This window comes from Mytilus californianus, unplaced genomic scaffold (assembly GCF_021869535.1).
Source record: "Mytilus californianus isolate M0D057914Y unplaced genomic scaffold, xbMytCali1.0.p SCAF_7, whole genome shotgun sequence".
NCBI lineage: Eukaryota > Metazoa > Mollusca > Bivalvia > Mytilida > Mytilidae > Mytilus > Mytilus californianus.
In genome coordinates, this window is record NW_026262723.1 from 29,587,123 (window position 1) to 29,603,450 (window position 16,328).

A 16,328-nucleotide genomic window follows, 5' to 3' on the forward strand; every position below is an offset into this window, starting at 1 on the left:
GCCAGATACTGTGGTTTCATTATTATTCGTTGGATGCCATTTTTCATGGATTTTGTGGGTATAGGTGAACCACGAAATTAAATATACAACGAATAATAAATTTTCTATTGGCTTGTATGCAGACTACGGTACAACCACGAAATCAAAAATCCACGAACATGCAAGTTTACCTTAATCCACGAAAATTGGTACCCACGAAAATAAATGAATCCACAGTAATGTATCCACGAAAATTTGTTGGTTTACAGTATGATTAAATATTAAACTTGTAAGGATTGTACAACAACAGCTATCTCTGAACTCTACATAGGTGACCCCAAAAAAAGGCAGAGTGCATTTATGAGTTCTCGTTCCAAAAATCTTTGAAATCTATATTTAGAGTGCAGTATACAATTTGTTAAAAAATTCATGACAGTCAGTGAACCTGACAGAACCACTGACTACTGCTAAGTATTTCCATGTTTTTTTTAGAAAAAATTGTACCTGTAATAAATCTGTTCTCTTTTTCAGTTTGAACCAGTGTGTCCATGTAGCTTTTATTGTACAACAGCATTGTTTAAAGATGGTAAGTAGCTGTTAGCATAACTTAACAATCTGACTTCAAAAACAATTGTAAAAAAAAAATTATTTAGACTGTGTTTCTTTGTGTAAGTATGGTGCAGTCTGTTATCTTTTGTCAAACTCAGATATGTGATTTAAACTTTCGTTTGTTCATCCCAGGGTCCTAGAGATCTAGACTCGTGAAAATTAGTCTAGACTCTTTATTTCCCCTATTTCATATTGACTAGGAGACTTTTATCATGAGTTAAGGTTTTGAGTATGTTGATATCAATTTTCTCTACCGTGTAAATTTATATTTTCTTCATTTTAAGGTAAGAAAGAAGGTAAGCGTCTTGAACTTTTTTAAAGCACTTGTATTAATACTTAAGCTATCACTTTCTAATTCCTAACAGAAATTACCCCTTTTTCTAAGCAGTAAACATTGTCACAAAATGTTCATTTCTAAACATATATTAAATAGGAAAAATTTGTCCTAATACACTTAATGTTATTCATGTTATTTGAAGAATTATAAAGGAATTTAACAGATTCAATAGTCCTTTTGAAATGTTCCATATCAAAGCAAGATCAATCCATTTGAAAGGTCAAAACTTGTTTTGTGCACATGTAGCAGCATTGTACTATTCTGGCTTGAAATACATGTACAATATTTAACAGATGGGCAAAATAAATATGATACATGTGTGTGCCAGCTTCTTATGACAATCCTTACTGTTCATACTTTGCACGTACATATCAATGATCTTAAAGCAAAAATAAAAAACTTGTTTGAAGTACTTCAGTTTTTAGACGAGGGTTCCCGAAGCTGCCACTTTCCAATGACTCTGTCAACTTACTTAAAATAACATACCAAATTGTTATTACATGTACCATGGTTTGTTCATTTTGTTCTTGTCCTTTATAGGGGGTCTCATTGGGGGGTTCTGATCCCGGATCCCGCTTATTGTTTTGTCAGATTCCCGTATCCCGCTTACACTATGTACGTAAGCAATTCTCATCTTTTTGTAATTTCCTGTGTCCCGCTAGACTTCATTTCCTGTTTTCACGGCACAATAATTTGACTTTTACGTGTCACGCTTACAAAAAAAACCGCAATTCCAGGTCACGCTTAGACCCCAATGAGACCTACTTTATACATGGTTATACATTGTATGTAAGCTCACAAGGTATAAGTGTCTGTTAAAAGAGATGTCAACTTCCTCAGAGCTCAGGGACAGATTATTCTGACTCTGAAAGGACCCGTTTTTGATTTTACTCCCAAATGCTTCCTATTATGGTGAGAAGTGACAAATACTAATTTTTAAGTTATTGATTTGCCCTGGTTGGAGATTGAACCCATGACCCTTGGCGCTGGAAGAGAGCACTCTTTAATGAGACCACCATGGAAGTTAACATCATATGAAGCAGCCTAACAAATGTTGTGTTTGCAATGCAATTAACTAAATGTACTGTTTGAATGATTTCACTAAATAACTCTCTATAGTATTAAACCATTGCCTGATCTAATACAGAGTTGCTGCAGATTTGTTTAAAGGAACGAACAAACATTAGTGGAGTCAAAATGAAGTTTTAACAAAGAATTATGAGCTAACTTTACAAACTAATCTCCATGGATTTCTTGATTTGTATGTTTTTGGAGAATAATGGCTTAATTTGGCATTACACGAGTGGGAGGGAAGCTCTGAAAGTCATTACAAGAGATAACATTTAACAATGATGTAATAGAATTATATATGGTATTGCATAACCTGATATTTGTCTGGTAAATCCATACAAATAGCATTATTACAGTGTTATTGAAGTTTTATCGATTTTAGCTTAACTTTGATGAATGATCAGGGATAAAAAAAACTAAAGGAAATATGATAAGTTTTGTTAAGTACTTTGTAGGATAAAATTTCAGTGCTGACAGCTAGTAATTGGATACAAGTTGATTCAGGTATTGATGGCAGACCATTAATTTGTACTTATATTTTCAACTTGTTTCCATTCAGAGTGATTTAGAATTTGGCTAAACTCAGGGAAAAAGATGAGCTGGGTTCCAGTAGCCAAGGTTACCATGTTTATGACAGAGTCAAGATTTTAGCTGAAAATGTCTGTAGTGCTTATGTTTATCTTTAATACTGTTTTAGGTTGGGTCCTAGATGAAAAAAAAAGTTTGTTTTACATGTACATATAGACACTTGTCTTGTAAACTATTATTTTTTGATATCTTAAATGTCAATTTGGTTTCATTGAGTAATAAAGTTGATGTTTGAATGATGTATTTATCACCTTTTCCGTTTATTTGAATTACATGGAAAAAAAGTGAGAAGATACTTTGGGTGGCATCCAAATTCTATTAGTAGAAGAGAGACAGACAATACCATGGCCTAAAGTAAAAAGATAAGACAAGCAACAGTATATAAAACAATACACAGAAACCTAAAGATTATGTAACACAAACCCCACCCTATTATGGGGTTGAATTTAAGGAATCTAGAAGAGTTAGCAATTCTGCTCCAAAAGGGACACTTGTAGTGTTACACCCGATAAAACCTTCAAAAATCTGTAAGACTTCGAAGGTATCTGGTTAGATTGCAATGAAACAACTATTCATTTCACCAGAGGCCAAAGGATTAGGATGTTAACAACTATAGTGCACTGTATTCCCTTCAAGAATCACCAAGACCCATAATATATAGTAAGCTACAAAAGGGCCTCAGGTGTGAAACAATTCAAAAGAGAAACCAACTTCCTAATTCATGCTTAAACAATAAACAGAAAGTAGATATAGCAGACAGCAACCAAACAACAACAACTGAATTACTTGTTTTATTGCGTCTGTGAATAGTGATGACTACAAATTTTCACACTTAGTCAATATCATATTTAAGTGTCTGGATGGGGTTTTCAGAATAGAGAATAAAGAGGTGCTAAAATATAAAGAATAGAGAATAATTTGCAAAAAATATAAAGAATAGAGAAAAATGGGAAAAAAATATAAAGAAAAGAGAATAAAGAGGTGCTAAAATATAAAGAATAGAGAATAATGAGGTGCTAAAATATAAAGAATAGAGAATAATGAGGTGCTAAAATATAAAGAATAGAGAAAAATGGGAAAAAAATATAAAGAAAAGACAAAAATGGGAAAAAAATATAAAGAATAGAGAATAAAGAGGTGCTAAAATATAAAGAATAGAGAATAATGAGGTGCTAAAATATAAAGAATAGAGAATAATGGGCAAAAAATATAAAGAATAGAGAAAAATGACCTAGAAAATTAAACAATACAGAAATGAAGGACCCCCTTTCAAGCATTAAATTGGAGTAAAAAATTTTTGTGTGCAGGCAGAGAATTTTTTTTCAACAGCCCTGCAAGTTCGATTTCATTTTCTATAAAATTTATGCAATTATCAAACAAGTGATATTATGTGAAACTGTAGTCATGAAATAAGAAGGAACAATTTCACCTGAATTACAGAAACTTCACTCCAGGACTATTTTTCAAAAAGTCTTTATTAATGAATTTAAACTAAAATTTACAGTAGCATACAGTGACATCACGGCTTCATGTGTGTATACTTGAGGTTCTAGATATTATTTTTACTAATCTTTCTAAGTATATCACCAAATTATAAACTCTTGAACAGAACCACAATTTATATTATAAAAAGGACATCCTGAACCAAAAAAATAATTCTGTTGAAATTAACTCTATATATTGTATTTCGACTACAACTTAATTCATTTCCGCAATGCTAGTTATATGTATATATAGATGCCTTCGAATTAAAGTTATACAAAATATGCAACACTTGCAATATTGTATGAGTTGGCCTTGAACAGCAACATATGTGGCACTGAATAACATATTGATTTTATGGAAATATTTAGAATTGTTGAAAAATGTTTTAAATTTATGTTATAGACTTGTTAATATTTATATTCCAGTAGGATCTAACAAATTTGAGGTTGTGAATGAAACAAAGATCCCAGAGAAATTGTTTTTTAAATTACCTTCATGCACTATATTAATTACACAAACCATTTCTATATATATGTTTTATTTGAAAGCAATAACCTGCAAGTTATTGATTATTATAGATGAATTATTAATTGAATAGTCAATTATATATAATTATTATAAAATAATTGTTTGTTTAGCCTTTAGGTGTAATGGCTCTTCTCAATCATAATGGTTTCCATTGAGATGATGCATTATTAAGTTATCTGACAAAATTTTTTTTTAAAGTAAATTAAGCTGTATATAGAAAAACCAGTAGTTTTTATTGATTGATTATAATTAAGTGCTTTTTATACCCTGTTACATGTATTTTCCACAAGTTTAGCTGTATATATAAATACATACCCTTTAGGAGACAACTGGATTGCATTTTAAGTTTGTCATACATAAAACGTAGATTTTGTGAAGGCCAAGCTTATAATACAATACAGATGTCTCCATTCTAATGCCACATATTAAAATAAATTCCATTAAAGTAAATTTTTTGTCTTAAAAATGCCATAAATGAAAAAGTCTCAGAAACTGTTACATCGTCTTTGGCATCTGAACAATGTGACGTCATAGGTATACTCCAGATGTCAAACATATATACTAGACATATGCACACTTTTCGTATGCTTCTGAATAGTTTAAATTTAGACAAAAAGAAGATTTTGTGGCACAAAATGTGACTCTTTTGTTTATTTTTTGAGAAATTACATACATATGTACCAAAAAAACTTCAGAATTCAATGGAGGCTTTCCTTAGTTATGGATTGATAGAAACATTTGTCAACGTCCAATGAAGGTTGTCGTTCCAAATGAAATGCATTTGAATATTTTCTATAATTTTCAGATCTATGAAAAATATTAGCATCCAACATCTATAAGAAAATCAGAAAATCTAGAAGGTCCATTAGAATATTTATCTAAATAGATGGACCCAGCAGTTTTAAATCAGGAAAATGTATCCAAAATGACCTACAAATTTTCAGTCATTAATGGGTTGGGGGTGCATCTTAGCAGTTTTCACATAAACTTTAAGAACACTCAACACAAAATTATAAAAGAACACAAACATTTTGACCTTCCACATTATTTGTTCGCCTGTCTAAAGTGGGATCCTCAGTCTGCACCATGAGCCACTAGTCCTATACCTCAGACTAGTAAAATATTATTTTGACTAGTAAGTTTTTGCAAAACTTTGTTTAAGACACATAAGGAAAATGTCTGAACATTGGTCTTCGGACTAGTAGATGGAAATGATTTTGACGGAGACTGGAGCCTATAATAGAGTGGTTGTCACTGTTGTTGTTTGTCATATTTGTTTTTGTTGATTTTTTTTATGCCCCCGCCATAGCGGAGGGGGCATTAAGTTTTACCCTTGTCCGTCTGTACATCCATTCGTACGTCCCAAAGTTGGTTTCCGTTCTCTAACTTTAGTTTGCCTCAACCAAATGTTATGAAACTTATACACAATGCTTATTACCACAAAACACAGATCAAGTTTGAATTTTGGTGGCATCACTTTAATTGTTTTAGAGTTATGCCCCTTTACAAATGGAAAAATTGCTGAATTTTTCGTTTCCGTTCTCTAACTTAAGTTAGCCTCAACCAGTAATGTTATGAAACTTATACACAATGCTAATTATCACAAAATACAGATCAAGTTTGAATTTTGAGGGAGTCACTTTTATTGTTCTAGAGTTTTGCCTCCTTTCAAATTGAAAAATTGCTGAATTTTTCGTTTCCCTTCTCTAACTTAAGTTAGCCTCAACCAGTAATGTTATGAAACTTACACACAATGCTTATTATCACAAAATACAAATCAAGTTTGAATTTTGAGGGTGTCACTTTTATTGTTCTAGAGTTTTGCCTCCTTTCAAATTGAAAAATTGCTGAATTTTTTTTTTCCGTTCTCTAACTTTAGTTTGCCTCGACCAAATGTTATGAAATTTATACGCAATGCTTATTACCACTAAATACAGATCAAGTTTGAATTTTGGGGGTGTCACTTTTATTGTTATTGAGTTATGCCCCTTTACAAATGGAAAAATTGCTGAATTTTTCGTTTCCGTTCTCTAACTTAAGTTAGCCTCAACCAAATTTTATGAAATGTATACACAATACTTATTACCACAAAACTCAGATCAAGTACAAATTTGGGTAGCGTCACTTTTACTGTTCTTCAGTTATGTCCCTTTATAACTTTATATGATATGCAAGCGGGGGCATCATCTTTGTCCCATGGACACATTCACCATTTATTTTGTCATTAATCAGACCATTGGTTTTCTTGTTTCACATTTTGTCATGTCAGGGCCTTTTATAGCCAAATTTACATAGAAGTGTTATCATTTAACAGCAAAAATTTCAGGTTTTGTCAATTAAACCAGAAAAAGACAAGTTGGTACAGTGATTCATATTGTCAAAACAGTGATAAGGTATCAATTTGATGACAGAAAAATTGGTGCAATTAGATTTCATTCCAAATCCATAACTATGAAATATCTTACTGCATCTGGAAAATTTGAGATAATAAAACTATTCTTGTTTTATCAAAACTAACTGCTCTTTTAAGAACAAGAGAAAAGATAAAATAATTATGTTTTACTTCTATGTAAATAAGATGAAGTTGTATCATATCTTCCTGGCTGACGTCCCACAGATATGAGAAGCCTACATCTAATACATACAGTATGGGTTTTGTTTATTGTTGAAGGCTGTACAGTGATCTGTCAGAGGGCAAGTGGTCTAAGAAGTCGAACTGCTGTATCTCTAGCCTGTTAACACTAAGGTTGTGAGTTCGAATCTCACACATGGCAGGTGCTTTCAACTCCAATCGTAATTGACTTAAGGATTGTTAGTTTTCCTACCAAAGGGTGGTGGTTCTCTCAGGGCACTCCAGCTTCCTCCACCAATAAAAACTGAATGCCACGAAATAGCATGATAGTGCTGAAAGTGGCCTTAAAACACCAATCAATCAATCTAAAATTTACATAAAGTTTAAGGATTTCGATAGTGGTAAGTGTGTTTTGGTATTTCTACATCTTCTACATGTACTAAAGACATAGAACATTATTTAGAGGTTATCTTAGTCCAGATTTATCATAATTGCAATAGTGAGCTGACAACACAAACATTGGCAGATACAACTCAATATTGTTTACATAAAATGCCTATTTGTAAATGAACCCTGCAATGCATGATGATAAAAGGATAGATTTCATCTTGTTACATAGCTTGGTAAACATAAAGGAAAGATTCCTCTGTATTTGTCATGATAAAGTGCATGCAGGAAGATTGATTCTTTGATGAAAAACAAACAAGTGCTTGATAACTCTACATTAATTTAAAATAACAACCTGCACTTATTAAGTTTTCCCCAGAATGATGACTTTGGCATTTTGAAATTATGCTGCTTTCTACAATGAATGTTTTTACAGGGAAAATTATATACAGATGTTATACTTTTGATTGATAAATGATAAATGAATAGGCACATTTAAGGCAAATAAGAAATTGAAATCTTACATTTACATTCACACATCAATTAAAATAAAAAAAGGTTATAAATTAGCAAACCACAGGTAGACATGTCACACTTTTCAGACCCAATATTCTGACAGAGCTGACCATTTTTATAGCTCTAACTTGTCATTTGTACATGTTTGATATACTATGTTTTGTTTATTTTGTCACAAATCATGCTAGTAATTGCTTTATAGGTCCATAAAATTTTGTTCATAGAAGCAGTATGTACCAGTTTAAACTCTTCATTTGGGATCCAACCCATAGTAATCTTTTGAACTCTAGGTGGTAATACTACAACAAGACCAGCACGTTGTTATTTCAGTCTGATATTTTAAAATGTATTAAAGATTATTACATATATATTATATATTAGGGTATATGTAGAAAAGAATAATTTTTCCTATTGAAATTTTATACTATGTTTACTATAATTTTCCTATATCACATTACATAATATCAGCAGAAATGTATAATAGGACTTTGTCAATATCGCTTCCCATTATTTCCCTATATGAGGACATAAATAGATACTGTGTTATGATTGTGAGATGTATGGTGTTATAATCATTAGAAAATAATGGGGAAAGTTCAATAGACCTTTAAAAGTCAGTGCAAGGCAGTGACAATGTGAGTTTGATAATAGTGGAGTAAGAAAGAGCAGTGCTAGCGGGATGGTGGAGTAAGAAAGAGAATTGAAAGTCATTTGGAAAAGGGCATTTGAAGGAAAGAGTTATATTGGAAAAGGGCATTTGAAGAAAAGAGTTATATAGGAAAAGGACAAATGAAAGAGTAATATTCAGAAAGGGCAAAGGAAAGAAATATATTGGGAAGGTTCAAAAGAGGTATCCAGGGTTTTTTATTTCTAAATTTTTAGTAGAAGTAGTCTGGAACCAATTTTTCGATCAAAAGTGTGTGTGTTACTGTAAGCTTAACTCATTCGCCCCCAAGAGATTTCTGGAAAATCAGGCATTTTCGAAAATTTGCAATCACATGCAAATTATATGCAAATTAGCAGACTCTTGATGCTGTAACTGATGCTCATCTATTAAGCTATGTATTGAGATTTGGGGGCGGATGGCATGGGTGGGGGGTCGGGTGGCAGGTGGAATATTTTCTCGTGGGTTTGAACCCACCCCCACTGAAAAATGTTAATTTTCCGTCTATTTTCCGATTTTAAAACGACCTTGAGAGGTAAACATTGACTGTTTTTCTTTGTCATTCAAGTATTACCCTATAGTTACAGCAGTCCATTCATGCTAACTGGGAGTATATTGGACTTAAGTGTCTTGCTGGGGAATTATTATTGTCAAGTCAGGTCTGCCTAAATGTCCGTTTTTACGGATTTTTGACAAAACGGTGACCTAGATTTTACGGACTAGATTCCTATTGGCCATATTATACCTCGTTGTGTTCCTGTACCACCTATGCATGCATTTATGATAATAGTTTATACCTACAGTCACTACCAGTTACGTAGTGGCCATCAAAAGATGCCCACCCCCACCTGATTTTGGCTACTTTTCACGTTTTTCCGATTTTGAACTCTCAAACGGCTTTCAAAGTGCCATATTTTCATGAACAGACATCTGAGAAGAGTTTATGGACCATGATCTGCTTGGTTGAAGTCCCTGCTATCATGACAGTTCAGCTGGGGCAGTTCAAAAATGGTATGGAGGGTCATACGGGCCATCAAAGAATGGTTGTCGCCATCACGCCTACAGGCGGGATTGGGGGCTAAAGGGTTAAACGATTTGATCAAAATTTTTAAATTTGACTTCTGTTGGGTTTGAGGGTCGTTTTGGGGTGTAAAACTGACCAAAACACTCTTTAGAGGTTGAAAATCGGGAAAAAAATATTTTTAGTTTAACTCATTCGCCCCCAAGAGATTTCTGGAAAATCAGGCATTTTCGAAAATTTGCAATCACATGCAAATTATATGCAAATTAGCAGACTCTTGATGCTGTAACTGATGCTCATCTATTAAGCTATGTATTGAGATTTGGGGGCGGATGGCATGGGTGGGGGGTGGGGTGGGAGGTGGAATATTTTCTCGTGGGTTTGAACCCACCCCCACTGAAAAATGTTAATTTTCCGTCTATTTTCCGATTTTAAAACGACCTTGAGAGGTAAACATTGACCAGACTGTTTTTCTTTGTCATTCAAGTATTACCCTATAGTTACAGCAGTCCATTCAAGCTAACTGGGAGTATATTGGACTTAAGTGTCATGCTGGGGAATTATTATTGTCAAGTCAGGTCTGCCTAAATGTTCGTTTTTACGGATTTTTGACAAAACGGTGACCTAGATTTTACGGACTAGATTCCTATTGGCCATATTATACCTCGTTGTGTTCCTGTACCACCTATGCATGCATTTATGATAATAGTTTATACCTACAGTCACTACCAGTTACGTAGTGGCCATCAAAAGATGCCCACCTCCACCTGATTTTGGCTACTTTTCACGTTTTTCCGATTTTGAACTCTCAAACGGCTTTCAAAGTGCCATATTTTCATGAACAGACATCTGAGAAGAGTTTATGGACCATGATCTGCTTGGTTGAAGTCCCTGCTATCATGACAGTTCAGCTGGGGCAGTTCAAAAATGGTATGGAGGGTCATACGGGCCATCAAAGAATGGTTGTCGCCATCACGCCTACAGGCGGGATTGGGGGCTAAAGGGTTAAACGATTTGATCAAAATTTTTAAATTTGACTTCTGTTGGGTTTGAGGGTCGTTTTGGGGTGTAAAACTGACCAAAACACTCTTTAGAGGTTGAAAATCGGGAAAAAAATATTTTTAGTTTAACTCATTCGCCCCCAAGAGATTTCTGGAAAATCAGGCATTTTCGAAAATTTGCAATCACATGCAAATTATATGCAAATTAGCAGACTCTTGATGCTGTAACTGATGCTCCTCTATTAAGCTATGTATTGAGATTTGGGGGCGGATGGCATGGGTGGGGGGTGGGGTGGGAGGTGGAATATTTTCTCGTGGGTTTGAACCCACCCCCACTGAAAAATGTTAATTTTCCGTCTATTTTCCGATTTTAAAACGACCTTGAGAGGTAAACATTGACCAGACTGTTTTTCTTTGTCATTCAAGTATTACCCTATAGTTACAGCAGTCCATTCAAGCTAACTGGGAGTATATTGGACTTAAGTGTCTTGCTGGGGAATTATTATTGTCAAGTCAGGTCTGCCTAAATGTCCGTTTTTACGGATTTTTGACAAAACGGTGACCTAGATTTTACGGACTAGATTCCTATTGGCCATATTATACCTCGTTGTGTTCCTGTACCACCTATGCATGCATTTATGATAATAGTTTATACCTACAGTCACTACCAGTTACGTAGTGGCCATCAAAAGATGCCCACCCCCACCTGATTTTGGCTACTTTTCACGTTTTTCCGATTTTGAACTCTCAAACGGCTTTCAAAGTGCCATATTTTCATGAACAGACATCTGAGAAGAGTTTATGGACCATGAACTGCTTGGTTGAAGTCCCTGCTATCATGACAGTTCAGCTGGGGCAGTTCAAAAATGGTATGGAGGGTCATACGGGCCATCAAAGAATGGTTGTCGCCATCACGCCTACAGGCGGGATTGGGGGCTAAAGGGTTAAACGATTTGATCAAAATTTTTAAATTTGACTTCTGTTGGGTTTGAGGGTCGTTTTGGGGTGTAAAACTGACCAAAACACTCTTTAGAGGTTGAAAATCGGGAAAAAAATATTTTTAGTTTAACTCATTCGCCCCCAAGAGATTTCTGGAAAATCAGGCATTTTCGAAAATTTGCAATCACATGCAAATTATATGCAAATTAGCAGACTCTTGATGCTGTAACTGATGCTCATCTATTAAGCTATGTATTGAGATTTGGGGGCGGATGGCATGGGTGGGGGGTGGGGTGGGAGGTGGAATATTTTCTCGTGGGTTTGAACCCACCCCCACTGAAAAATGTTAATTTTCCGTCTATTTTCCGATTTTAAAACAACCTTGAGAGGTAAACATTGACCAGACTGTTTTTCTTTGTCATTCAAGTATTACCCTATAGTTACAGCAGTCCATTCAAGCTAACTGGGAGTATATTGGACTTAAGTGTCTTGCTGGGGAATTATTATTGTCAAGTCAGGTCTGCCTAAATGTCAGTTTTTACGGATTTTTGACAAAACGGTGACCTAGATTTTACGGACTAGATTCCTATTGGCCATATTATACCTCGTTGTGTTCCTGTACCACCTATGCATGCATTTATGATAATAGTTTATACCTACAGTCACTACCAGTTACGTAGTGGCCATCAAAAGATGCCCACCCCCACCTGATTTTGGCTACTTTTCACGTTTTTCCGATTTTGAACTCTCAAACGGCTTTCAAAGTGCCATATTTTCATGAACAGACATCTGAGAAGAGTTTATGGACCATGAACTGCTTGGTTGAAGTCCCTGCTATCATGACAGTTCAGCTGGGGCAGTTCAAAAATGGTATGGAGGGTCATACGGGCCATCAAAGAATGGTTGTCGCCATCACGCCTACAGGCGGGATTGGGGGCTAAAGGGTTAAGGATGTAGTTTAAAAAATCTATAATTTAAAATTGATACTATAAGTCAGAAGAGCATAAGTAAAGGAACAAAATAAGCTAAAATTATTGATAGGTTATGGATCTCCTTTTTGTGATATTTGATTTTTTAAAAATGGCGGGAAAAGGCTGACTGGGAATTTTACCTTAAATTTCATTGGCATTATTTGGGTCTCAAATCGTAAGAAAAAATATCTAGAATTTATTAAATTTTGGTAAATACCTTTTAATGTGCTATTGAACTCTTCTATGAAAAGAAAAGTGGGTCATATGGGGCAAAATATTTTACCCCGTATCGTAGGACAAAATCAAAGAAATCCGAACATTTGACAAAAATTCATAAACCTGACATAAGTACATCCTAAGACAGGGTCAGTGTACAAAAATATAAAGTATCTCTTTGTTTCATATTGAAAAAATAAACTTTTCTAGAGGTAAATTCTGCAAAATTTTCTGCCTTCAGTTTTAATTTTGAGACAGAAAAGTCAGCTTTCTTCAAGTATCATCAATTTCGTTTTTATAGAGCAAAAAATAAAAGATGAAAGGAGCATGCGCCAATATCTTTCTTTATATGACTGAAATAGATTATCATCCTTTCATATAAAAAACAATAGTTATAAAAACAAAAAAATCTGATGTCTTTTCTTCTATGATAATGCTGAATTGATTACACTTGATGTTAAAAATTGTCAAGGAGAAGTAGGGTATACACAATTATGATGGAATAACTACACAAACACCCTCAAAACATCTATACTAACTTCAAGATGAAGAACAGGAATAAAAGCCCTGTTCATTGATAATTTTCTATGTTTTCTATGTATTGTGTGCGATTTTGTCCCATGTACATTTACTCCATATCCTATCATTTTCTATTATTAGGCTTCAACAAGTTAAGTGTATAATAAAACACAAAATGTCAAGCTCTAATTCAACACAGGTCTAGTTCTGAATAATTTTAATACTTGATAGAAAATAGATCTGCCATACCAAGTTTCCTAAATGACAAGATTGTACTATTTTCAGAAGCGACAGTTGTATATAGAGATGGATTGCCGGTGTTTTCAGTGCCTTTACCGTCCAGACGACAAAGTTGTGAATTTACCATGAAACCAGTGACACATACAGTTGGTAAATTCCTGTCATTTCTGAAAGAAGAGGATGGTGGGATTGACAGAGCAGCTATATTTACAGAGGGTAAGAGGGAATTTCTCTAATTTTATAAAATTTTCAGGATTTGCAAATATTTGACAATAGAGTTACTGCCCTTGATTTTCTATGATTAATTGATGAAAAATTGTAAATAACACTTGACAATGGACTAACTGACCCCAATTGTTTAATTTGTCAGTTTTGCTTAATAAACATGCTGTACAAAAGAAAAACAAAGGATATGGGGTATCAATCCAATGACACAAAATCAGTACATGTACATCTTAAAACACACAAAAGCAAAGGAAGAGAGCTTTTATTGCTGTTCTTCATCTTAAAGTCACAGTGAGGCCTCTCACATGAATAGACACAAAACCAGTGCATTACAACAGGACACTTTTAATTATTTATAGTTAAATTTCCTTGCCAGTAGTTCAAAAGGAATAAGACAATATCCAGTAAGGAAGTGGAGTTACTTCCCCTGACGATATCATATATGTTTAGTTTTATTTCATACAAGATTGTAAAACAGGATACATTTTTATGGAGAATATGTAAGTTATCATTGATAGATTTCCTGACCTGAGTTGTTCAAAGGAAAAGACATTTCTCTGTAAGGAAATGGATTTATTTCCCTTGATTTTATTTTATGTAGAAATTTTTTATAAAAGAAAATTATAAAACAGAATTCCTTTTAATGTGAAGTATCTCAATTATCATTGAGGAATAAGCATGATACAACACAGTACAATAAAGAAAGCATGCATTGAATGTGCACCTCTGATTTTGCAATAGATAAAAAAATGCAATTTAGGAAGGAAAGAAAACGGAGTATATGATATAATAATGTAGTTGAGCAGGGTACTGTAAATTCAGAAATATTTGCATGCATTTACAATCGACAAAAATTATCAATTATTGCAATTTCAGGAAAAGTGGCTTTATTTTGCCTAAAAACTTCTGAAATTACAGTAATTTCTGGCTTATAATTGCAAGGAAATGAGAAAAAGTACAGATATACAAATGGAGTAATTTGTCCCTGTATATTTACAAAATGATACAGGATGTATTACAATGTTAATTTTTTTATCAGTGTTGATTGATGCATATTTTCTTGTCAGTGTTTGAGTAGAAATGAGACATCAATGGAGTTACTGCCCCTGAATGGTACACTATTTAGTAGATTTATTGTCATACGAAAACAAAATAGGATGTATTACCATGATTACAGTGTTGATATATTGATTGAATTGATAGATGAATATTTTCATGCTAGAAATTGAGAGAAATTGGGACAATATATTGAGAATATCATAAGACTTTTTCTATATCACACCTGTATCAACTGGAGACCCCAATATAATCCCAAGGGCTCTGAGAAATGATATAGTGTGTGATATTAAAAAAGCCAATACATATTCTTATATGATATAACCCAAGTAGACATTTTTGTCCCCCAAGCAACGTGTTGCGGGGGACATAGAAATACCTGGCGTGCGGTCTTGTTAGGGCTCTCACGTGTACAATTCTTTCCAGATTTTTATGAAACTTATATCATATGTTGATATAAGCAATGTCTTGGACGAGTTTGAAAAATCAGTGCCGATGAGTTTTTTTTTTTTTAAAGAGTTATGCCCCTTGGAAACATTAATAATTTGGAAAATTGCATCGTTAGCGCTCTCATGTGTATAATTCTTGCCAGATTTTTATGAAACTTATATCATAGGTTTATATCAGCAATGTCTTCAACGAGTTCAAAAATCAGTGCAGATTAGTTATTTTTAAAAGAGTTATGCCCCTTGGAAACATTAATTATATTGAAAATTGCATTGTTTAATAAGCGCTCTAATGTGTACATTTCTTGCCAGAATTCTATGAAACTAAAATCATAGGTTTATATCAGCAATGTCTTTAACGAGTTCGAAAATCAGTGCCGATTAGTTATTTTTAAAAGAGTTATGCCCCTTGGAAACATTGATTATATGGAAAATTGCATTGTAACAAGTGCTCTTGCATGTACAATTTTTGCCAGATTTTTATCAGTTTCTTATCAAAGGTATATAACAGAAATGTCTCAGACAATTTCAAAAATAACTGCCGATCAAATGTTTTTAATGAGTTTCCCTTGGAAATATCCAATATATCAGAAATTGCTCTCAAGTCTTCAACTCTAGAAAGATAATTTTAAAAAGTTTTAAAGAACAAAAAAAATCTTTTTTAAGTTATTATTTTTGGACAGAGCAGATAAAATATTTGCAAAACAGGGAACATTGAAACTTTAATTTCACATGACATAATTCAGATTAGGTGTTTGATAAATCTTGAATGGCTGATACAGCACAATTGCCATGTATGAAGTATTACACATGTATAAAATTAATAGTTATAGCAATGGAGTTACTGCTCCTGTATTGTATACTGTTTAATAAAAGATTGAATTTCAGTTGTAAACAAAACAGTATGTAATACAATGTTGATATATTGATCAATATTGATAGATAAATATTTTGTAGC

At 33.6% G+C, this 16,328-nt stretch overlaps 1 protein-coding gene across 1 annotated transcript in view; it reads left to right on the top strand.

Annotated features, from left to right (window-relative positions):
• Positions 1–16,328, top strand: part of LOC127708003 (calcium uniporter protein, mitochondrial-like) — a 61,780-nt gene that overhangs the window by 13,946 nt on the left and 31,506 nt on the right. The window contains exons 2-3 of the mRNA XM_052212791.1: positions 511–565; positions 13,689–13,859. Of these exons, the coding sequence (XP_052068751.1) occupies positions 511–565; positions 13,689–13,859 (226 nt within the window). The remainder of the gene's footprint in view (positions 1–510; positions 566–13,688; positions 13,860–16,328) is intronic.